Raw genomic sequence first — 24,326 nt, 5'->3', positions numbered from 1 at the left:
TTGTCTAATAACATAAGCCAATTTTTGTTGTAACAGGTGGTGAGATCAGCAGTAACAAGTGGAGCAGGTAGTACCACATCAGGAGTAGTATCAGGCAGCCTTGGTTCCAGAGAAATCAATTATGTGCTTCGTGTCCTGGGGCCGGCTGCCTGCCGTAACCCTGAATGTTTTACTGAAACTGCTAGCAACTGTATCCGCATTGCTCTACCTGCACCTCGTGGAGCTGGCACCAGTAAGTGTGCAAACTTCTCCAATATGTGAAGTTTCTTTTTAAGTAAATTAAAAATAATTGAGCTATAATACACATTGCTTCCTGTAATATATGTTCTTTGCATACATTCTTTTTCCTCCAGCTTCTGACGATGAGTTTGAGAACCTTCGAATTAAGGGACCTAATGCTGTGCAGCTGGTGAAGACCACTCCTCTGAAACTATCACCATTACCACCGATCCCTGACACCATCAAAGAGGTCATCTATGACATGCTTAATGCTTTGGCTGCCTACCATGCTCCTGAAGAACGTAAGACATTTTAACAAGATATTGACTTGAGAAATTTTTGTGTAATTTGCACCAAAAGTCGTTTGAACATTTCGGGTATTAATGCATTTGTGTGTGTCTCAGCCGAGCGTCCAGAAGAACGTGCAGCAGCTGTACCCGGTGGTCAAGACCTTTGCCAGATTTTGCAGGATGTTGGTGATGATGTTTACCAGCAGTATCGGCTCACCCGTCAAGGAAGTGACTTTGACTCCCAGTCTGCATTCCATATCAACGTGAGTCTTCAGTGACATATAATCCTATTGTGCATGTGCACTGGAGTGTGCCATTTGTATCTGTTTCTAAGTTGATAATAAAACCATTTCTTCTTTTCAGAGTCAAGTATTTGCTGCTGATGGAGGCGTTGCAGAGTCTTCCCAGTCTGGTACACCACAAGGAGAAGGTGAGACTAAAAGCTCTTAACACCTGCGAATAGAGAGTTTTCTTATTTTAAGTGCAAAATAAATCGCAGGGCTGAAACATTGCCTCATGTGAATTCGGTGAACTTCACTGTGAACTCACTTCTTGTGAGTTCAGTTGTTTTTTTTTTTTGTTTTTTTTTGCCTGTCCCATTTGGTTCTTTAGCCGTCAGAATTGTTGTCTGAAGACCAACAAGGATACCCAACGGATTTACTTTGCCAAATGGATCATCACGGCCTTGCCGTATTGGTCCATTTGATCAACCTTTGTTGTTATTGTTTATTTTATTTTATTTTCACTTGTTACAGATGGGACAGACATGACTGAGGGATAGGAAAGGGAGAAAGAAAGATGAAGGGAAAGAAAAACAGAAGGGAAGAGGGACAGTGAGAAAGGGCACTTAAAAAGAGAAACAGGAGAAAAAAATCTCCTGGATCACCTGTTGAGAGAAAAAGAAGAAAAAACAAGCAAAAAAAAAAACAGAGCAACATACTAAACACAACACTATCATCTTAATCTAGCTAAGTGTAAACAGCAGTAAACACTAAATATTGAATGTTGTTGTGCAGCAAGCAGGACCGACAGCGCATAATGTGCTTGGAAATAGCAGCCAATAGAGGTGTAGTTTATGTCTATGAACAGTGAACACCCGTGTGCACACCTGTGTGGATCAGCGCGCTTGTATTCAAAAGGTTTCCCCATGTAATGGTCTGCTAGAGGATGTAGAGAGCCATAGCCCCGTCCCCCAGGGCATGAAGCAGGCATGGAGATCCAGCCTCCAGACATCCAGAGGCCCCAGAGTGCGAGAGCCCAAGGAGGACCACCGGAGGGGCATCCGTGCCACCCTCCTAGGAAGAACTGAGAGCCCCAGATGAGGGGTCACCTAGTAGCCACGGAGCAGAAGCCAGAGGGGGCTGCAGTGGGAGATAGGCCTTTGGAGGGCCTGGGAGTTCCCAGAGAGGTGGAGTCTAAGACCCGACCTGACCTATAGACACAGACAAACAGGCACACACAGACACAAACATGCATTCCCACCCTCATGCACACATATACAAATACTCAGCACTGACTCAACGTAGGGATAGACATACATGGACACTGTACACACAATCACACTCCCCAAACAAACTCTATACCCCGGGTCCAGGTACCCTCACCCCTGGAGGGGGAAACGGCACCTAGACCCAGGAGATGTTACCCTTTCCCCCGGGGTGGAGGCAAGCAGACAGCCCCAGGCTCCGCAGCAGCAGAGAGGCCCCGCATCCCAGATCCCAATCGGACGACCAACACCTCCTCCCAGCCCCCCCGCCTCGATGGCCAGCAGAGAACAGGGGTGTGTGAAGACCCCAAACCTCCCTCCTCTCGCTCATGTGTAGTGTTGTCTCGCTCATGTGTAGTGTTGCTGCGTGTTGTTCTAAGGTGCACTTAAAACACGGGAGAGCATGGTGCTGCTGCCAGAGAGCAGCAGGTGTTAGCACGGCCCCTCAGTGTAGACACTGAGAACCCTCAGTGTCTACATGAATTTAAAATTGAGAGGTGGACACCGGCGCCAGAGGTGGGGTTGAATACACAGACCGTCCACTGGACGCCGTTAAGTGAGTTCAGTTTTATACAAGGCATAACTTATTGTGTTATGCTAACTTCCTCAGCCTCCACACCAGAAGAAATGCGGGAAGAGAAGAAGGAGCAGGAGGGAGAGAAGGGTACCACTTCAGATGAGAGTAAAGCAGCTAAGGTCAAGGCAAGCAAACCTCTCATGCCTACTTCTACCATCCTGAGACTACTGGCTGAGCTAGTGCGCTCCTACGTGGGAATCGCCACGCTAATCGCTTCCTACTGTTATACAGCTGGGCAGTCTGAGCTCATTAAGGAGGTGGGTAGCTGAACAAACTCTTCTCAGCCATTCACACATTGTATTCTCAAGCCTCTCAACTCATTTTGACATGCATGTATCCTAACAGGATTGCAGTGTCCTAGCCTTTGTGCTCGACCACTTGCTGCCTCACACCCAGAACTCAGAGGACAAGGACACCCCAGCATTGGCACGTCTTTTTCTAGCCAGCCTAGCAGCTGCTGGAACAGGCACTGATGCCCAGGTGTCCTTAGTGAATGAGGTAAAGGCTGCCCTAAGTCGAGCCCTAGCGATGCCAGAAGGTGCTGAAAAACATGCCAGGTAAATGGAATAGAAATGTCATACAACCCTGACTGTGTGTGGGGTTTTGTTATTGTTGTTGTTTGTTTTTTCTAAATCTATGCCAACCCATTTTCTCTCATCTTGGCAAACCTATTTTACAGGCTTCAGGCAGTGATGTGTATCATTAGCACCATCATGGAGTCATGCCCTTCAACATCCAGTTTCTATAGCACAGCAGCAGCCAAGACGCAACATAACGGCATGAACAACATTATAAGGCTCTTCCTTAAAAAAGGACTGGTCAATGACTTGGCACGTGTGCCACACAGCTTGGATTTGTCCAGGTATAAGATTAGCCTGAAAAATTAGCCAGTAGTTATCTGGTTTACCAGTTACTACTCATATAACTTAGGTTCACTTCTGTCATAATACATTTTTGTGAGTAGTTCTGTTTCAGAATCAAGTTGGTTTTTCAGCAGTTATTAATACTAAAGAAATTAATCTGAAAGGGCTCCTTATTTTCCCTTTGTGTCCTTTGCTTTAGTCCCAACATGGCCAACACAGTGAATGCTGCCTTGAAGCCACTGGAAACTCTCTCACGAATTGTTAACCAGCCTAGCAGTCTCTTTGGGGGCAAGGGAGGCTCCAGCAAGAACAAGACTGAACACGACCCTGTGGGCACTGCCAGGGACAGCAACAGCAACACTCAGGACCAAGGTATCCACATGAGACAGATGAAATGCTTTAATAGCCTACTTTTCAAATGTATGATGCTCATGTGGGCCATCTGTTGTAGGAGAGTCAGGTGAGGCAGAGCCAGTGGATGGCAGCCACAGGGTCCAAGGAACAGACACTGATCTGATGGATGGAGAAACTGAGGGAGATGCAGTGGTCATTGCTGGCCAGCCAGAGGTTCTTAGCACACAGGCTATGCAGGTAAATAATGTATTAACATTGCATTACACACAACGCACACAATAGCTCAAACTACACTCAGATCCCCTGATCTGTAACATTTGTAATTAAAGGTCAGCACATAAGTGTGTGGATACCCATTCATTTTGTGCACCATGTGAAGGCTGACTGTGTATATCATTTCCTTTCCATGCAGGTAGAGAATGAGTTGGTGGATCTGATTGATGAGCTGTTGGAGAGAGATGCTGGCACTGTCAACAGCACAATTATAGGTAGGCAACTGGATTCATTTCAGGGGTGACAGTGAGTGTTGCTGGGCAATGAAAAGTATGGAGCAGTTCTCTGCACTGCTTGTGATAACTTAACCTTTCTGTAATAGGTGTAGGAAACAAGTCAGTGCATTGAAGCATTGGGGCGATTGTGGCTCAAGAGTTGGGAGTTCGCCTTGTAATTGGAAGGTTGCAGGTTCGAGCCCCGGCTCTGACAGTCTCAGTCGTTGTGTCCTTGGGCAAGACACTTCACCCATTGCCTACTGGTGGTGGTCAGAGGGCCTGGTGGCGCCAGTGTCCGGCAGCCTTGCCTCTGTCAGTGCGCCCCAGGGTGGCTGTGGCTACAATGTAGCTAGACATCACCAGTGTGTGGATGTGTGTGTGGATGGGTGGATGACTGGATATGTAAAGCGCTTTGGGGTCCTTAGGGACTAGTAAAGCGCTATATAAATACAGACCATTTACCATTGAAGCACAAGCAGTGTTATTTATTTATTTATTTATTTATTTATTTATAATTATGTATGATTTCAAACTGAGTTCACTCTTGATTACAAACAGGCAGAACAGCCCAGAGCTGATGTAGCATTTGTTTGTTCTGTTGATTAGTTGGACGCAGTGGTGAAGATGAATCGCAAGAGGACGTGTTGATGGATGAAGCCCCCTCCAATATTAGCCAAGCATCAACTCTTCAGGCCAACCGGGAAGGTACAACATTTTGATAAAATGAACAGTTATAGATATAACTTCTGTTCCCGTTCAGTCGATTCACTCGGTACAACACATAAGTACGAGATATCACGCCCCTGTGTGACCTGGGGAATGTTGCCATTCCCCTGGTGGAATGAGCTCTCGCAGCCCGGGGGCAAAGCGAGACCCTTGGTACGCCAGTGATATAGCTTCTATAATCCAGTGAGACAGTCGCTGTTTAGACAGAGCTCTACCTCCTGGCTGGATTAGCAAAGCAGACAAACAACTGGTCACATAAACGCACATTCTGAGTGCACTCAATGTCGGTATGTAGCACATGCACTGCGCACAAAATGCATCTTCCTCTGCTCCTTAGATGCAAAAGAAATGGAGCAGAAGCTGAAATTCCATTGAGCTGTAAGCTGCAGGAATGACCTTTGGCATTTAGGCACAATATGATTTTGAAGCCATCAGGAGAGAACTGTGTGCAGGAGGGATGCACAGACGGAGCATGAAGGTCAGAAACCAAAGCGAAAAGCAATGCAGTCTTTTATATGAAAGAAATTTCACATACTCAACGGGTTCAAAGGGGGGGCAGCAAAGGGCTTCTAGCACCAAAGACAAGTCCCATTCAGCGACACTGGACCTAACCATGGGTCTCAGCTGGTGAACCCCAGCTTAAATATAAACCTTATAAACCTTAATTGTAGAAAACGAAAGGGCCTTATCCAGCAGCTCCTTAAGTAATGTCAAAACATCCACAATAGAGCTTGTGGATCTATAACAGTCCTAGTCGTGATCATAGATGCCATCATGCCCAAAAACCATAGTATCATTTGGAAATGTAGTCTGCATATGAGCTGAAACTGAGCGAGGCTGCAATGAAACAAAGCCACTATGTGCTGCGACAAATGTGTGTGACTGGAAAGCTAGCATATTTCCAAACCGAGGAAAGAAATCTGCTAAATGTCGATTAGTGTTGGGTTACTTAACTTAATCCCTGGTTCTTTGATAACAGAGTGAGGTGTTTTTGAAAGTTCATAGAGAAACTCAGTGACAGCTGTGTCGCTCTGGAGCAAGCGACAAGAGCCCAGTCATATAGATGAGCTAGGATGCGGACGCCCCTCTTTCTGAGGGGGGCTAACGATGACTCTGCGCATTTGTTAGGAGGCACATTTGACTTGACCTTGTTAAGGAGAGGTGTCAGTGGGCTGTCTGCAGGAACCAGCGACTCTAGCTCTCCCAGGCACATCGCCTATAACGTCTAGAGCAAGGGTGTCAAACTCAAATACACAGTGGGCCAAAATTCAAAACTGGAACAAGGTCGCGGGCTAACGTTAATATTTATGGAAAAAAAAAATCTTCCTCCAGATTTAAGAATGAATCTCTTCTTATGGACTCAAACAAGTTTTGCTGAAAAACTGAATATGGAACAAGCAAAGCTTAATACTAAACAATATATATATTAGCTGTATAATACTAGTAGGCCAGCTCTAATAGTAATTTGGTATGGCTTCGCGGGCCAATTGTAATTAGGCTGCGGGCCAAATCTGGCCCACGGGCCAGAGTTTGACACCTATGGTCTAGAGCATAGTGACGGGGCTCATGACGCGGACAGTGCCAGCCTGAGCATGATAGATCTTGTTCAACTGCGATGCGGAGAATCTGCAGTGCTTGGACAGCAGAGTTGCAGGGTCACCGACACGATGGTTGTGGGACAGGGCCAGGTAATCAGCCAGGGAAGACTCCATAGGAGGTGGGTTAACAAAGCCAGCCTCCTCAGCGCCTTCCAGCTCTATGTACTGTCAATAGTAATGCACAGTGACGCGTTTCCATGATGCGGTTAGCTTGGAGACAAATTCTGGGAACATGGCTAGCACCACCAGGGGCAGTTAAGCTAACTTCAAGCAGCAGACAACAGAGCTAACAAGCAGCAGCAAGCTGCAACTATGCAGAATTGTTTTAGCGAGGTGAAGAGCATAACAGCTGAGGGATGACTGATGTAAAGGGGTATATGTGCAGGCAGGGTCATGCACATGTCATCACAGGTCATCTGTGTGCCTTTAAGGAGTGAATAAAGGTTTCTCTAGCTAGGACACGTGGGGTGTGATATCTCATACTTATGTGTTGTACTGAGTGAATTGACTGAAAGGGAACACTATTGTTCTGTTATTTGTTGAGATGTACATGTAAAGTATTGACGGGCTCTTCCATCAGACTCCATGAACATCTTAGAACCAGAGGATGAGGAGCACACACAGGAGGAGGATTCTAGTGGCAGCAATGATGATGAAGACAGCCAAGATGAAGAGGAGGAAGAGGAAGAAGAGGAGGAGGAAGATCAGGTAGGGGTTAATGCAGTGAAGCTCGTTAAAAAACCTTGATTTTTCTTTATGTTTAAGATTTATTTCCTGTACCATTTGTTAAGGATGATGAAGAAGGAGATGAGGATGATGATGATGAAGGTTCGGAGATGGAGTTGGACGAAGACTTCCCTGATATCAATGCTGCACCACACATTCGCTTTGAAAGGTTTGACAGGGATGATGACCTCATCATAGAGTTTGACAACATGTTCTCCAACAATGGTAAGCGGGATAATCTGATAGTTTTTGTAAGGTCACGTAGTTTTCACGCCCTTAATCCCAAAGGAGTCCTTTCTAAGCAAATCTATTTTTATTTTTTTGGTATAAAATTGAGCTTCCTGATTAACAGAAAAGCTTCAGTTTGATACACGTACTGATTTTTCTTGCAAAAACCACCAGTATGCAGAATAATAATTATACCCGTTGTGCTGATACCAAAATGTTTAGCTCTACTAAGTGGTCCTGTTCAGTAGCTTGTTAAAAATAACAAATCATAAGATACAGAAAATGTATTTAAATAAATTTTACTTTTCATGAACGTTTTTAGGTTTATGCTAGAGGTTTCTCCCTAATGTCTGCGTGCTGTGTTCTGTTTTTCTCTATCAGCTGACATCCCTCCTTCCCCAGGCAACATCCCTAGCTCCCACCCACTGATGGTGCGTCATGCTGACCACGGATCCCTCACCCTAGGTGTGGCAGGCACTAGCAGCCGCTTGGCGCAGGGCATGGGCCGCAGCCAGCGAACACTACGTCAGCTCACTGCCAACAGTGGACACACAATCCATGTCCACTACCCTCATAACCGTCAGCCCAACCCTCCACTTATCTTACAAAGGTTGAAACCATGTTTGTTTATGTGGCTCTATTAAGCAGCTCCTGTTTTACACCAGCTTTCTTTGTCTGCCTGAACATTAAAAAGGCATTTCCTTCTTTTCTTTCTTCTTCAGACTTCTAGGTCCCAGTGCAGCAGCAGACATTTTACAGCTTTCCAGTTCTCTGCCTTTACAATCACGTGGTCGCGCCCGCCTTTTGGTTGGAAATGAGGATGTGCATATCATAGCTCGTTCTGATGATGAGTTATTGGACGACTTCTTCCATGAGCAGAGCAGTACTGGAGGTCAAGCGGGTATATATTACCATAGACTTCAGCGCATTGTAGGGGTCGGGTTTATTATTAACCTAAATGCGTAACATTTTTATCCTTTTGTTTCTTTAGGGACCCTCTCTAGCATTCCTACTGCCTTGACTAGATGGACAGATGAGTGCAAAGTGCTGGATGCAGAGAGTATGCACGACTGTGTTGCAGGTAAACTAGAGGTTTCTTTTCAGTGGTAGTAAGGTAGTCATATGATTAATGAAAACATTTTATGACTTCTTTTATTTATTGTGTGTGTCATCTTTTTGGTACCTTCAGAAAATATTTATATTCCTGAGAACTGGACCATGAATAATTTGGATATGGTAGTCAAGTGGTTGGACATTCCCTGTTAATTTCAGACAAATCTATAGTTAGCATATAGGCTTTTTATTGCATTTTATTTAAAGACAGCAGTTCACATAGTTGTGATCTGATTTTTAGTGAGATGGTTAGAATTCATTACATTTTTTTGGTGACCAGTGAAAAACAAAATGTTTTAGTAACTTGACCAAAAATTACTTTGACTTGGTGACATTTCACAAACCTTTTGAGTTTAAATTGAAAACTATTTTGATTTGAATGCCCCCATCTGCTTTTAGTGGTTAAGGTGCCTATCCTGCAGCATCTGGAAAGTCTGCGAGATGAGGAATTGGAAGAGCGCAGAGAGAAGAGAAGGCGGCAGCTAGCTGAGGAGGAAGAGTCCAAACAGAATGAAAGGAGGGCCTCTGGAGCAGAACAGGCCAGAGAACAGAGCCTGCAGGTGAGCAGATGATTGCAGTCTGTGCACAAGGATGTATTTTCAGATACAATAGTGCATGCATTTTTGGTAGATACACTCATGTTTTGTTTTGTTTTGTTTTTCCTAACATCAGCATTTTGTGTCCACAGGGTTCTGGATTGGGGACGGTTAATGGTGCAGAGAACACAGCAGGTACTGACATTTATAAAGATTTTGCTTTTGTTTCTGTTTTAATATTAAATTCCTTGACCTATGTGGATTGGACAACCCAGAGGCAAGTGGCCAGCTTGCTGTGCGTGCTGTGGGATGAGGTAGTAGTTTGTATAGTTTTAGGATCACACCAGATCTGGGAGATAACTATACAGTCTACTGTCTTTCTTATGGCAACGCCATACCAGCTCGACATCTTCATTTGTTTCATAGGAGATGATCTCTTAACTCGTAATTTTTTTTTTGAGAATTATTGCCGCTACATTGTTTTAAGAACCTTATTCTAAATATTTACATTTTTGATATACAACATGTATATCTTTTGTTCAGTGTATTATTTTTATTGTCTGTGCTGTGGTGAGGTAGTAAGTTGTGTTGTTGTTGGGGATCAGGATTGTGCACCCCGTTAAGGAGATAACTATACAACTTACTGCCTTCCTCAGCAGAGGCCTTTGTCATCTGTTAAATAGCTATTCACCAGCTAATCACCACAGTGTTATTTCTGACATATCTGTGCCCTGATTTTCCTTTTTTGAATATTATTAACACCTTTTTGAAAGGGTTTTGAAAAATTTTTGGAAGCAGTTGTGTGAATGGAAAATGTTTACTGTAATTACATATTTTTAACAGGAACACGTGCACAAGTAGCTGGCAGATATAGCAGAAAAGTGATATTAAGATGCAACAGTCATGTTGAGGCATTGTCAGATATGTAAATTGTTTTTAAGACTTGAATCTATTCAAATAAAAATAATTTAAACTGTCCCTTTTCTTCACACAAGTGTTTCTTTGAATATTGCAGAGGGTGAGCAGGCTCAGGGTGGTACTGTGTCATGTCTGGATCCACCCAGGGTTTCAGAGGGCTTCCTCACTGCCCCACCATCTGGAGAAGTCACTCCAACCACACCTGCTCCTCATGAACAGGCCTTAGTCTCGCTGGAGACTGCTATTAGTCAGCAGGTCCACCAACCAATAGCTGACCTTTTACTGGCTGAGTCGCATGCTAGCTCACTGGCTGCTTTGGCAGGGGCTGGCCTTCCACCCTTGTCGACAGCCGAGAGGCCAAACAGTGAAGCGGAGGCATCTCAGATGGAAATGTCCCCAGCACCTGCAATCGGTGAGAGAGTCGGAGGTGGTGGTGGAGGAACGTTGGATGAAGGCAGGGAAGGTAGACTAACTTTGAAAACTCTATTTATACAGACTGGCTAACCGTAAGGAAGCATATTTGTAATTTAAATAATGGTATAGAAGCTATCATAACACATAATGAAACCAAGGAATTTAGATGTAGTGCATTAAATGATCAGATAACTTCCTAGCCCGAATGATAAGCTCCCTTTTCTTTTCACAGCCTCTCTAAGTCCAGACATTGTAGAGAACTCTGAGCCTGCAGCAGCTGGTGTGTCACAACTGGAAGGGTCACCAATGGATACCAGCAGCCCTGCCTCTGCCACCCAGGAAGAAGCTGCCCCCAACCCTGCCCAGCCCACCCAGCTTTCTCAGGAGCTGTCTGGAAGTGGGGAAAGTGGCCTGACTGACAGGCAAACTGATGCAGAAACTGGGTGGGTAGAAACTAGAAGTTCATTACTGACCAAGTCTCTGTTTAAAAGCAGTATATTCTGCCATTTGAACCTCTTGGACTGATGTTGAGGAAGTTTGACAGAAAAAAAATCACGGTCTATACGTATCTTTAAAATTGTTCCAACCTTTTGTTAAATTTCCACATAGGATTCAAAAGGCATCTCATGCAGTTAGAACTTTGAGATCAATAGATGGTGCACATAATTTTGATAGCAATGATAGGCTTTGTTTTTTTTTTTGTTTTTTTTTGAATATGTGCAGCTCTACTTCTGTTTCATCTCCTGGGGAAACTATGCCCAGGAGTGACAGTGCTGACAGCCAGTCTCAGGCCATCCAGGAAGAGCCCCTTCCCTCTACAAGCAATGAGGAGGAGGATCCACTTGCAGGTAAAGTACTCTGCTACTTCTGCAATTGTTAATTGTCATGCCTCAGGAATACCTGAAGGAGATTTGATTACATTTGGTTTAAATGTTCACTTGGATGAATTGATGAGAATATGGTAGTCAGAGGTCCATGTTAACATTAACTTCACAATAATGTTTTTGCCATATTACAGTCATTATGATTACCTCAGACATATCAATAATTTGATGACAGTTTTGACATTTTTTTTCTATCTTTGCTGGAGTAATTATAATGCTTTGCAAAAAACTGTGTTCTGGTTGTTTTTGTGACCATATTTCACATTTGGTCAGATACTGATTTTTGCTGCTGCTGCTCCTTGTTGATGGTAATCTTTTGTACCCTCTATTTAATTCCTGCCAAGTCTTCATTGAAACTTGAGATACTTGAATGTAAACTGCAATTTGGATGGTTAGTGGATATATGACTGAAGGGTAGAATCTCTGCGTATGCCACCGTCAGACTACGTGACATTTTTATCTGTTGTGATGGTTACTATGTCTGATTGGACAGCCATAAAATGTTGGATTTATTGATTGAGAGACAACAGATTACACATTGCTCCCCAATCAATCATGACTTCTATCATTTATTGATGTGTGTGACGTCATTGGAAAGGAGTAACTAACTAGCATGTTTAAGATAAAAAGTAGTAACCAAAATAGTTTGTGAAATGCTGGCTCTTATTTTAATCTGTTTTAGTATTCCATCTAGCTGCTTTGTTGTCATCATTCTGGTTTATCGTGTTTATAGTATTACACAGCTTAGTGGTATGAAAAACATCAGTGTGTTTGTTTTGGTCAGGTGCCAAAAGCGATACAACCTTCATGGAAGAACCATAAAAATTCTAATGTGAAATTTTGGACATATCTTGCAAGAGGAGCCCTTTTGTTGCCAACACAAACAGATGCTTTACGTTGCCTGGATTGGTCGCAGTCTGGCTGATATTCTGTAGTGAACCCTGCAATAATAAACTGTATAATATTAATTGTTTCATTTTGGGGGTTTGTTTTGTTCTACTTTGTGATGGCAGGCATCAGCCTGCCAGAGGGTGTAGATCCCTCCTTCTTGGCAGCTCTTCCTGAGGACATCCGCCGAGAGGTGCTGCAGAATCAGCTTGGCATCAGACCACCCTCCCGTCCTCCAGCTGCTACAAGCTTGCCATCCTCTACTGCACCTGTATTGGGAGGGCCAGGGGTTACAGAGGTCAGCCCTGAATTCCTGGCAGCATTACCACCTGCCATCCAGGAGGAGGTGAGAAGTTATGTTTTTTTTTTTTTAATTGCGTGAGTAAGCAAAATGCTTACTCATAGATATTTCGAACAAAAGAAGTCACTGACAATTGGTTCTATTTACTAAGCATGCCATTGGTTGTCTTAGGTTCTTGCCCAGCAGCGAGCAGAGCAGCAGCGTAGGGAACTAGCCCAGCAGCCTCCCCAAGGAGACACACCTTTAGATCCCGTAACTTTCATCCAGACACTGCCATCAGAGCTCCGTCGCAGTGTTCTTGAAGACATGGAGGACAGCGTGTTGGCTGTCATGCCTCCAGACATTGCTGCTGAAGCTGCTGCATTACGTAGAGAGCAAGAGGCACGTCAGAGACAACTGATGCATGAAAGGCTTTTTGGTCATAGTTCATCTTCAGCCCTCTCAGCCATCTTGCGCTCACCGGCCTTCACTAGCCGGTTAGGAAGCAATCGTGGCGTCCAGTACACCCGACTGGCTGTGCAGAGAGGAGGGACATTTCAGATGGGTGGAGGAACAAACCACAGGTATAATAACAGTGATCTAATTTTTTGAAATGTTTTCCTTTTTAAATAAAATGTCGGTTTGGCATTTAGGAAATCTTACAGAAGTTTTGACAGGTGACATACTGTTACTACTTTTTCTTCAGACCATCCAGTTCAAGTGTCGACTCCCTGTTGCGCCTGCGTGGACGATTGCTTCTGGACCACGAGGCTTTGTCCTGCCTGCTGGTTTTGCTGTTTGTGGATGAACCGAAACTCAACACCAGCCGTTTGCACCGTGTGCTCAGGAACCTCTGCTACCATTCTCAGACACGTGGGTGGGTCATTCGCAGCCTGTTGTCAATACTCCAACGAAGCAGTGAGAGTGAGGTATGCGTGGAGACCTCACGTCTAGAGGACTCTCGCGGCAAGAGGACCAGCCAGGGAAGCTGTGGAGGAAAAGGCACAGCCACCTCGTCCCTCTCCTCATCTTCATCTTCTTCTTCTTCATCCCCAGCTTCCTCCTTAGAGTTATTGAACAGGGTGGAGTCTCGCAGTTCCAGTCAGCTTTCCTGGCTCTCTGTTTCTATGGATGCAGCATTGGGTTGCCGAACAAACATTTTCCAGATTCAGCGAGCATCAGGTAGGAAGCACGCTGACAGGCATTCAGCTGGAGGCTCTTCAAGTTCTGGGACATTGGGAGGTGTGTCAGCGGGTGCAACGAGTGTCACATGTGCTGGAGGTGGAGGCTCCACTGTTCACATCCACCCACAAGCTGCTCCAGTGGTCTGTCGACATGTGCTGGACACACTTATTCAGCTAGCCAAGGTGAGGGTTTAGCTATATTGATCTAAATCTTTGTCCATTCTGTGTTCTAAGACTTGAAATGAAGTTGGTTACGCAAGTTATTCAGTGTCCTTTTGTTTTTTCTTTTCTTCTGTAGGTGTTCCCCAGCCACTTCACGCAGCAGCGTTGTAAGGACTTGTCAGCTTCGTCTTCTGACCTAGACTCTCGTCTTTGTTCAGGCTCCTCAGGAGGTGGAGGTGGAGGCTCTAGGTCAGGGTCACAGTCTCAGACCAACCCTAATGTCTCCAACACCCAGAACTCCCTGGGGTCTACTGCCTCTACCCTCCAGTCTCTAGGAATCTCCACCGATTTTTGGGACCTACTGGTCAAGCTTGACAACATGAATGTCAGCCGTAAGGGCAAAGCCTCAATGAAGACGGTGCCTCTAGGTGGAAGTGCAGAGGCAGAGGGAGCCCAGTTCAGCTTGGAGACCTCTCCTCTAGGCCAGCTGATGAACATGTTGTCCCACCCTGTGATCAGACGGAGCTCCTTGCTCACTGAAAAGCTGCTGCGCCTGCTCTCCCTCATATCCATTGCCCTCCCTGACAACAAGGCCACAGAGGTGCCTGCTGGACACCCAACTCCACAGGCTCCTAACCCCAACACGGCAACCAGCTCAGGAGCCACAGCCTCAGTCACAACACAAGGCACCGCCGCAGTGGGCGCTATGCAGTCCACTGTGGCAGGCCCAGGGGCTTCTGTAGGAGCTGTAGCCCAGGGTACATCCTCAGGGACAAGTATAGCAACCTCTCAGACATCCTCTACAACAATCTCTATACCCACGTCCACTGGAACAATCTCTACAGGTAGTGGTACTTTATTCCTGAATAAAATGTGATCAAATCTTACATTTAAATCTTACAATGCAAGAGATTTTATTAGAAAATGATCATTTTTATTAATGAAAATGTTTTTGTTTTTTTTTTTTCAAAACAGGAAAACAGAGGGGTGCTGTTAGCAATACAGAGAGTGAAAAGTTGGCTTCCACTGGACTGACAGAAAAACAGCTTCAACTGTCTGTGGAGGTATGATGAAATGATTTAAAGAAATGTTGAGGGGTTTTTCCAAGATATTTCTCTGAATAACTTCTAAGGGTCAATTAAGGCAAGCTTGTTGGTAAACGGAGTTAAGTTGAAGTCAGGATACATTTAGTTTTTGGGCTCAAAACTAAAATTCAGTAATATTTTGCATTAAGTAGCTCTAGATCATCAGGCATTTCAGTTTTTGAGGCAAGGACTTCAGATATTGAAAACACATTTTTCTTTTAATATCCTGTTAGTGGAAGAGTTGCCTGATGTTTGCGATTCTCTCGTGGCAGAGACACAAATGTTAAAACACATTTTAGGATGTTGTTTAAAAAAAAAAAAAGCCTGTCTTCTTTTTTCACAGTCTACAGTAAATTCTTCAGTAAAAATGTGTTTTAAGAAGTAACAAAAGTGCAGTGGTTTGTCTGTTAAACACTATTAGGGAAAAATAAAATGCTGGACTCCCAGATAAATTAACCAGACTACTTTGAGAATGTTGACTGTGTTTTCTTCATCCAGAATTAAGAGTAGATTATTATGGCTGGATAATATTACTTTATGTGAGGAGGGGGGAAAAATCAGAGCAGAAAAGGGTTTTTTTTGTTTGTTTTTTTTAAGTCAGATTACATAAAAAATTAAAAAAACAACAACTCTCAACTCCTTTCTTGTGACCTTTGTGCCAAAGGTTTCTTGGCATAATCGGTGTTTGGGTAAAATGGGTGAATGAGGCAAGTTGTGTAAAGCGCTTTGAGTGCTCAGAGTAGAAAGTGCTATATAAGAACCAGTCCATTTACCAAATATATTTGTAAGCAGCCATCAAGGAAGTTTTAGTGCTGTCCTTGGGTGTTAGTGCTGGCCAAGATGTTCAAGTAGGCCAGGGAACTATACACAGCAATCGCACTTGTCAAATACATGCTTGGCTGCAGTACGGACAGATCACCTCATCTGGTTACGCCCTTATTGGTAGCTTTTTGTGTTTAGGAGCATAAACAGCAGCTTGTTCATGACAGTGTGTTCTTGGAACCTGGATTCATGCAGAAGTAATGCAGCATAACATGTGTCGATAGTTTTAGGAAATTGTCTTACTGCTTGTTCATAATGATCTCATTTGTTAAGATGTCTTTAAGTCTTTATATATTTTTCTGTTCTTTGTTTTCAACATTTATTTTTGCAATGATGTGTTTTCACAAACGATTCTTTTCCTCTGCGAAAGGTGTTGACATCTCACTCGTGTTCAGAGGAAGGTCTGGAAGATGCAGCTAACATTCTGCTGCAGCTTTCTAGAGGAGATGCTTCCACCAGAGACACTGTACTCAGACTGCTGCTTAGCGGCGCAAGACATCTCGGATACACTCTTTGCAAACAGATCGGTAGGTTTTGGGGAAGAGCGTAGGTGCCAGTTCATATTCCTGTTTTCAGTTCAGTGCAGTTTTTTTTTTCTTTACAAACTTTTGGAACATTATTTTTTTTTCTTTTTTCTTTTTTTTTAAAGGGACATTACTGGCCGAGCTTAGAGAGTACAATTTGGAGCAGCAGAGACGGGCACAAGCTGATTCACATTCCCCTGACGCACCTCCCGAGGATTCCTCCATATCAGCTAGACTGAAGGGCAAGATGACAAGCAGGTTAGCTCATGACAATTCTCATCGGTCAGTGGCATTATTTTGTCAGCATAGATGACTGGCAGATTAGAAAAAAAATATACTCATTAAATTTGCATCGTAATGATGACTATAAACTCCTATGCCTTGTATGTGTCTGTTGATTGGGACACAGGTTTGACGGGTCAGAGAGTGTGGTGATTGTTGCGGCACAGAAGCGCACTCTTGGGGGACGTGAACTGCAGCTTCCTTGTATGAGCTCACTAACATCCAAGACATCAACACAGAAGTTTTTCTTGCGAGTGCTGCAGGTTATCATCCAGCTCCGTGAGGACACAAGGCGCGCCAACAAGAAGGCCAAACAGACAGGGCGCTTGGGTAAAAAACATGCTACATATACAGTGCTTTCTTGGTTTTTGTGTACAATATAGTCATCATGTCTCAATGATTAAAACCCCTTTCTTCCATTTGTGACTGGCAAGGCTCCACCAGTTTGGGCTCAGCAAGCAGCATCCAGGCTGCGGTGCGTCAGCTGGAGGCCGAGGCTGATGCCATCATCCAGATGGTGAGAGAGGGGCAACGGGCACGTCGGCTGCAACAGGCCCCCCCACCCACCGCCCCTTCTGCCTCTGCCGCCGTTGCTGCCGGATCCTCAATGGCTGCCCCACATCCTCCTGCTGGGGCTGCTGCCCCTGTTGGCACGGCTGCTGCTGCCACGGTTAGCATGGGCTCCACTGACAGCAGGCATTCTTACTCACACAGTCAATCATCATTTTAATGAAAAGTCATCATTGACTATGCGGTGTGACCTTCACAGTGAATTTATTCATACTTGGTGTGGTGGTCATCAAGATACATACTATTAGTCATTTGCCTTGAATTTGCCTGTTTTGGATTTGGACATTTTAATCTATTAGCCAACCCATTAATTATATTGCACATGCCTTTAAAAAGTAGGAAACTCCAATTCTAACCTTTGTATTGGATTTAATTATTTGTAAACACATTTTACATTCACCCTATAGTTTGCTACTTCAAGTAATTTATGCATTGTGACATCTGCTTTGCTGCTATGATGAACATTGACAGCTCCAACAGAGAGACAGATGGGCCAGTGATTCATTGCACTCTTTATCATTCTTTGCATTGATGTAGTCTAGTTTTGATGGTGCCTAGATGTGAATGTGCTGCCTGCTCCAAATGGTTTGATTTGTTTCACTGAAGTCGTCTGTTTGCTGGCTGATGTTGCTTCATGCTTTTGGCCCACCCTCCCCTTCCTCCCGCCCTCCTTTCCTTCCTTACTTGCTGTGTCAGTGGATCATGGGAATGTCATTTTGCATGACAGTCTCAGTCAAGATTGAACACTATTAGGGATGCTCTGATGTTCTTGGCCAATACTGTATCAAAAACAGACTGGATGAGTGTATTCTGTATATACTATTTAATTTTCAGCCTATTAAAAATGTAACCATAAATGTACCTAAATTTGTTACACAAAACAGATAAATATTAGTCACTGCTCTATTGGCCAATAGCTCAGTTTCAGTAAACAAGATGATTATTGGCAAATAAATCTGTGCATCCCTAATTATTTCCAAACAAGCCATCATGTCAATCATTATTTTGTTTTGTTTTTTCCCCCTGTTGTTCACATTCTGTTTCTGCCTCTGGTTCTGCCTGGTTTATTTTCTGTAGTCTGAAGGCCAGTCGGTTTCAGAATCCCAGTCAGCACAGAGAGATGATTCTCCAATGGATGTGGACCAGCCGTCTCCTCTAGAGCAAGACCCTGCACCTCTGGGTATGACTCACAAGCATCCTGTTAATTATACCTTAAAACACTCTCTGCTTTACTGTGATTTTTAACAAGCAGCTGCAATACAGATAAATACGTTTTTAATCACAGACTAGAGAGCAGTCTTGTTAACAGTCAAAATGAAATGTACATGACAGCTGACAGCAACGTTGATGCAATGATTCGGTCTATACTGTAACTTTATTAGATGAAGAAGGAAATGGTCAATCAGAGAGTGAAGAGAGACTTCCAGATCTCCCTCTGCTCAGTGAGCAGCTGTTGTTGGATGAATTATGGGATATGCTCGGGGAGTGTCTGAAAGAACTAGAGGAATCACATGACCAGCATGCCGTCCTGGGTAGGTGGAAATTCAGAAATGTACTTACTGTGATTTTTATATTCTACTAATTGCTATCAGGGATTAAGTAATATGTTCTCCTAATGCTGTTTTCCCAGTTCTCCAGCCTGCTGTGGAGGCATTCTTTCTAGTCCATGCCACAGAGCGAGAGAGCAAACCTCCTGTGAGGGATACGCGGGAGAGCCAGCTTTCTCACATCAAAGATGAACCTCCACCACTGTCTCCAGCACCTCTTACACCTGCCACACCTTCATCTCTAGACCCATTCTTTTCCAGGGAACCATCCTCCATGCACATCTCTTCAAATCTGCCACCAGACACTCAGAAGTTTCTCCGCTTTGCTGGTAAGCCTAAAATATTCAAATAAGGAGAATGATAAAGCTTTGTTTTAGTTTTCTTTTTTTTCTTTCTGGCTCTTGACGAAGGCGGTCACACTTTTCTCCTCTCCTCCTCTCCCTTAGCTTCCCTGCTTAGCCTCTTGTGTCCTTGTCTAGTCTCGTGGTTTTTTTGTATTACTTTCACTGGAATGCTCTCACAGTCTGTTCTTTAAAACCTACAAGAGGAATTATGGATTTGATCAACTGGTCCCTGAATGCAATTGACACCCTTTTCTCAACGAGAAGCCTGGGCTCGGGTGAGCCTGAGTGTCCTGGAGGGACTTTCCGTGCCGGATACACGATGGACGGGTGGCATAACTGGAGGGTCGTGTGCCTGGCGGGACTGTCGATCGAAGACGCTGAAGATATCTACCTATTCGGAACCATGATAACAGGGTTCTTGCTGATTGGAGCTGGCTTGGCCCTGACTTATCGAAGAATTAAGAAAGCGGAACCAGCTGTTCAAACCCCCACAAGGCTGCCCGCTGGGATTGAAACGATGGGACGAGGCGTGAGTTCTCAAAATGGGCTCATTGAGTGCAGCACAGATAAGATCTTGGAGAAGCTTGTGGCTGCCGTGAACACTCAGAGCTCTTATTCTGAGCGCAAATTGGATCACATCTTGGAGAAGCTCACTGCGGTCGAGTTCTCAGAATCGGCTCTTTGAGCACGAGAACGACAACATCACAGAGCGTAATTTTGATAAAATCACGGAGAAGCTCGCAGCTCTCCAACGGAAGATTGAGAGACCAGTGTCGGACTGTTAGAACTGCTTTGAAATTCATACGAGTTGTTCGCACTAAAGTAAAAACCACCATCACTTCATGCAGATACCACTTAGGCGCCAGCTGTGATCTCAAGGCTAGAGCTGAACAAAAACACCCTGATAACAGTCTGTGCTTAGACTGTTCTTCCTATCCTACGCAAGGCCACCTGGGTTGGCTGGAAGACACTCATCCCCCCTCCCCCTCCAAACGCCTTCGACGCTTATTCCCTTCCGATGCAGATGGTGGATCAAGGAGACCAGCGCATAGGCTGCAGGCCCGGATGCACTGTCTACACTGGCTGTCTCTCACCCTTTACCCATCCTTGTTGCTTGTCATGTGTTTCTTTGGTGTATTAAGAGTTTTTCATGTGCAGAGGTGGGGTTTTTTTCTGTTCTCAAACTGATCTCTTGGAATTCAGTCTGGGGGGGTATTTTTTTTTTCTCCTTATCTTTCCTCATGTTGTGCATTTTCCATTGTTATACCTCTCTGACCTGTCTTCCCCATGTGATGTTTTTGTGTAATGTATGTATGGTCAGAGGGTAAGATGGCGCCGCCATTGCGCTGGCAATGGTCGGCAGCCTTAACATGAAATTTGCCACTCGTGGGACTAATAAAGGTATCTTATCTTATGGTATATGTTCTAATGGGAGTCCTTACTCTTTATTTCTAGAAACTCACCGCACAGTACTTAATCAGATCCTGCGGCAGTCAACCACTCACTTGGCCGATGGACCTTTTGCAGTACTGGTTGACTACATACGCATCCTAGACTTTGATGTTAAGAGGAAGTAAGGAGAATTATCTTCAGCTTAAATTTTGTACTTTGAAGTGTTCCTTTTTTTCCATCGTTGACATGCTGGAATTTTTATTTATCTCTGTAGGTACTTCCGCCAGGAATTGGAGCGGCTGGATGAAGGCCTGAGGAAGGAGGACATGGCAGTACATGTGAGGAGAGATCATGTGTTTGAGGACTCGTACAGGGAGCTGCATCGTAAGAGCCCAGAGGACATGAAGAACAGGCTGTAAGGCTTCATTGCTCTTTCTGTCTATCTGCATGTCTCCTCAATTCAAACCCACTCAACTTGATCCACTCACCTTCCCTTACAGGTACATTGTTTTTGAAGGGGAGGAGGGTCAGGATGCTGGTGGCCTGCTGAGGGAATGGTACATGATCATCTCCCGGGAGATGTTCAACCCAATGTATGCCCTGTTCCGCACTTCACCAGGGGATCGTGTCACCTATACCATCAACCCATCATCGCACTGCAACCCCAACCATCTCAGCTACTTTAAGTTTGTGGGTCGTGTTGTGGCTAAGGCAGTCTATGATAATCGGTTACTGGAGTGCTACTTCACCCGCAGCTTCTACAAGCACATCTTGGGCAAGAGCGTCAGGTATTTGAGCTACTAGCATTTAAACCCAAGTGACCTAATTGTCGACACGTTGCACCAGTTAGTGTAATGATCTCAACAAACCCATGCCTAGTTAAATACAACACTAAATGTTGTGGCAACCGGAGAACCAGTCAGCAATAATATGATTACATTTCTGTGATATTCCTAGGTATACAGACATGGAAAGCGAGGATTACCCATTCTTTCAGGGCTTGGTTTACCTGTTGGAAAATGATGTTTCCACCCTGGGCTATGAGCTGACATTCAGCACAGAGGTTGGTGTCTATTCTTTATGTATTTTTTTCTGTTTGATGGAATTTAATATGTTCCTTAAAGGTTCGAAGTTCTCATAGAAGTGCTGTTAAGGTTTAATTACCTGAACCCTTAAAAATGCTGCTGCTATCTAGGGCAATTTTTTTGACTGTCTTTGACTGTATGTGTAGGTCCAGGAGTTTGGGGTATGTGAAGTCAGAGACCTTAAACCAAATGGAGCCAATATTTTGGTCACAGAGGAAAACAAAAAGGAGTATGTGCACCTGGTGTGCCAGATGAAGATGACAGGTGAGTTTTTTCTTAATACTAATGCTGCATCAGTGAAATTAAATGCTAAAATAATTGGTGTAGGCAAAAACAATAAGTCATCAGCAGATGCCATTTTATTGCCATGTTAAACCAGCATATAATGCAATCTAAATGATGCCACTAGGTGGCAGCACTGCAGCAGCATTAAAGATGCAAAGTTGAGCTACAACCATACATTATTGAGAGATGCTTTGAATTTTCAGGTGCTTAACTGAAAAATAAACAAATTCTCACTCACTAGGTGCAATCCGCAAGCAACTCGCAGCCTTTCTTGAGGGTTTCTACGAGATCATCCCCAAGAGACTGATCTCCATCTTCACTGAGCAGGAGCTGGAACTGCTCATTTCTGGCCTGCCAGCTATTGACATCGATGACCTCAAGGCTAACACTGAATATCACAAGTACCAGTCCAGCTCAATCCAGGTAGGGATGAGGAAATGTTTGCAGTGTTTTTAACTGTTTGGTAAGATATGTGCACGATTCCTCCTGGAGGACTTAACAAATACACTAGCATGCAGCTGAACAGCGAATACTATTTATTTTTTTTGTTAATATGATGCAGCTTGAACTTAAGTTTCCAGCTGCAGAAGTGATGCAGACACATTTGATTCGATAAAGCGTTTCATTTGAACTTTCACACATAGCGCTGAATATGATTTGGGAATATTGAAAAGCCTTATAAATTATCTTAAAATGTTTCTTGACCACAAGACACTTGCATATTGCTTAAGAATCACATTTTCTTACTATAACTGAAACAGAAATGTATGTTTGTAACTCGGATAATTTTTTTTTCTTTCTCTCCTTTAGATTCAATGGTTCTGGAGGGCCTTGCGGTCATTTGATCAAGCAGACCGGGCCAAGTTCCTGCAGTTTGTCACTGGCACATCCAAGGTTCCCCTCCAGGGTTTTGCAGCTTTGGAAGGCATGAACGGCATCCAGAAGTTCCAGATCCACCGTGATGATCGATCCACTGACCGCCTGCCATCTGCTCACACTTGGTGAGCATGTTGAAAGTTGATATGGCACAAATATTTGTAGATGGTTCAAAAGAGCAAAACTTTAAAACTGTAATGTTTTGTTTTTCATCCTCAGCTTTAACCAGCTGGACCTTCCAGCCTACGAGAGCTACGAGAAGCTGAGACATATGCTGCTGTTGGCCATTCAGGAATGCTCCGAGGGATTCGGACTGGCTTAAACTCTGAGACTCTTAACACACAGACATGCATACACTTAATTTTAGGTTTGCCTACTCCTTACACATTCACATTGATAACCTTTGAACGCACACACATGCACACACCAACATAGACATTACTGGATTACTTGTTGAATGGCCTAGACTTGCTGGTTTCTATTCCACATAAAACAGATAAAACCAGCAAGTGAAATAGACTGATTGACATTGCGTACAACACAGAGAGCCTCATTCTGACACTGTTGTGTCTCCCTTCCCAATTTAATGGCAAATGCAAGAGGGGATTCAAAGGATAAAACATGGACTAATATAAGAGATGTTTTCTTCATTTAGTTTGATTTCTCTGTACAAAAGGTTTGGGAGTTTATTATGTTCAATCTTTTTTGTTCTCTGGCTGTGTAAAAAACAAAAAACAAAAAAAAGATTGTTTGAACAGGATGGTTATAAAACCTTTGGGGAAAAAATGTTGGTGGTTTCCTGTTGCAAATTTGTGACCTCACAAGCTTTGATGACGGGGAACATTTTTATGAGGGGTATATGAACAACTTGAAAAGTTTTGGAGCTATTCACAAAAATGCACTTTTCAAAGTTTTGTGGCATTTTTAAGGATGGTACAAAAATGAAGAGAAAACCTGAAGGAGATTTAAAAAAGAAAAGAAAAAAAAACATTAACCACATAAACTCTAGAGTATTTTTGGCTATTAAATCGCTGACCCAGCCTTGAGCCTTTGAATCAGAGTGGAATAACTACATGAATAAATGCATAAAAATGCGTTCATTGTCTCTTTTAACAGTGTTTTAACCACTATTTGCAGCAAATTAATTCCATCAAAGATGTCTCTATTCATAATTCTACTTAGCAGTTGAACAAACACAAAAAAAATTGTTGCCAGTCCGACACTCTAGTTTGTGTAGCACGAGTACCAAATTGAACCCTTGCAATGCTACGAATCAGACTGACTGTTGGGAAAAAAAAAAATCACTTAAACATGTAATAACTGATGCCATCGTGAGCAGAGTGCCTGCTGGGTAAAGGGATCAGTTGGAACCAGAAGAGGAGCCCAGCTTGACCCAGTTTGGCCTCCATTCTCAAACCTGTGTGTGGTTTTCATTACTGATGAAAGAGAGAGACAACAAAACGATGGTATACACACATTTTCACCTTCACTGTCAGATTGCCACCTTTCCTTGGTTTTAACCAACCTGAAAACGTGATCGACTTGTGTGTTCAGTTTTGAAGTCAACCTGACCATTGTTG

The 24,326-nt window shown here is 43.8% G+C and overlaps 1 protein-coding gene across 8 annotated transcripts in view; it reads left to right on the top strand.

Annotated features, from left to right (window-relative positions):
- The window catches only part of huwe1 (HECT, UBA and WWE domain containing E3 ubiquitin protein ligase 1), a 53,261-nt gene extending 29,444 nt beyond the window's left edge, over nt 1–23,817 (top strand). For 4 of the 8 annotated variants that reach the window (XM_085345071.1, XM_085345069.1, XM_085345067.1 and 1 more), the window contains 41 exons: nt 37–232; nt 354–521; nt 624–772; nt 873–939; nt 2,606–2,829; nt 2,918–3,129; nt 3,252–3,434; nt 3,635–3,807; nt 3,887–4,026; nt 4,202–4,277; nt 4,884–4,982; nt 7,182–7,309; nt 7,393–7,552; nt 7,937–8,165; nt 8,278–8,456; nt 8,547–8,636; nt 9,068–9,228; nt 9,357–9,399; nt 10,220–10,585; nt 10,769–10,979; nt 11,260–11,384; nt 12,434–12,654; nt 12,781–13,172; nt 13,295–13,955; nt 14,071–14,779; nt 14,910–14,998; nt 16,212–16,368; nt 16,491–16,623; nt 16,775–16,977; nt 17,082–17,317; nt 18,295–18,397; nt 18,600–18,749; nt 18,848–19,093; nt 20,564–20,681; nt 20,775–20,915; nt 21,001–21,288; nt 21,458–21,563; nt 21,732–21,849; nt 22,112–22,293; nt 22,681–22,871; nt 22,966–23,817. In XM_085345071.1, coding sequence (XP_085201197.1) covers nt 37–232; nt 354–521; nt 624–772; nt 873–939; nt 2,606–2,829; nt 2,918–3,129; nt 3,252–3,434; nt 3,635–3,807; nt 3,887–4,026; nt 4,202–4,277; nt 4,884–4,982; nt 7,182–7,309; nt 7,393–7,552; nt 7,937–8,165; nt 8,278–8,456; nt 8,547–8,636; nt 9,068–9,228; nt 9,357–9,399; nt 10,220–10,585; nt 10,769–10,979; nt 11,260–11,384; nt 12,434–12,654; nt 12,781–13,172; nt 13,295–13,955; nt 14,071–14,779; nt 14,910–14,998; nt 16,212–16,368; nt 16,491–16,623; nt 16,775–16,977; nt 17,082–17,317; nt 18,295–18,397; nt 18,600–18,749; nt 18,848–19,093; nt 20,564–20,681; nt 20,775–20,915; nt 21,001–21,288; nt 21,458–21,563; nt 21,732–21,849; nt 22,112–22,293; nt 22,681–22,871; nt 22,966–23,068 — 7,926 coding nt within the window. In that variant the 3' untranslated portion in view covers nt 23,069–23,817. The remainder of the gene's footprint in view (nt 1–36; nt 233–353; nt 522–623; nt 773–872; nt 940–2,605; nt 2,830–2,917; nt 3,130–3,251; nt 3,435–3,634; nt 3,808–3,886; nt 4,027–4,201; nt 4,278–4,883; nt 4,983–7,181; nt 7,310–7,392; nt 7,553–7,936; nt 8,166–8,277; nt 8,457–8,546; nt 8,637–9,067; nt 9,229–9,356; nt 9,400–10,219; nt 10,586–10,768; nt 10,980–11,259; nt 11,385–12,433; nt 12,655–12,780; nt 13,173–13,294; nt 13,956–14,070; nt 14,780–14,909; nt 14,999–16,211; nt 16,369–16,490; nt 16,624–16,774; nt 16,978–17,081; nt 17,318–18,294; nt 18,398–18,599; nt 18,750–18,847; nt 19,094–20,563; nt 20,682–20,774; nt 20,916–21,000; nt 21,289–21,457; nt 21,564–21,731; nt 21,850–22,111; nt 22,294–22,680; nt 22,872–22,965) is intronic. The other 4 variants (XM_085345074.1, XM_085345072.1, XM_085345070.1 and 1 more) reach the window with 3 other exon arrangements.
- The last annotated feature ends 509 nt before the right edge of the window (nt 23,818–24,326 follow it).

Source organism: Diplotaxodon limnothrissa, linkage group LG20 (genome assembly GCF_057381915.1).
Source record: "Diplotaxodon limnothrissa isolate DT_005_m linkage group LG20, D_limnothrissa_male_GT1.1, whole genome shotgun sequence".
Taxonomy (NCBI): domain Eukaryota; kingdom Metazoa; phylum Chordata; class Actinopteri; order Cichliformes; family Cichlidae; genus Diplotaxodon; species Diplotaxodon limnothrissa.
The sequence above is the reverse complement of the archived record's forward strand: the minus strand, read 5'-3'. Positions and strand labels throughout refer to the sequence as shown.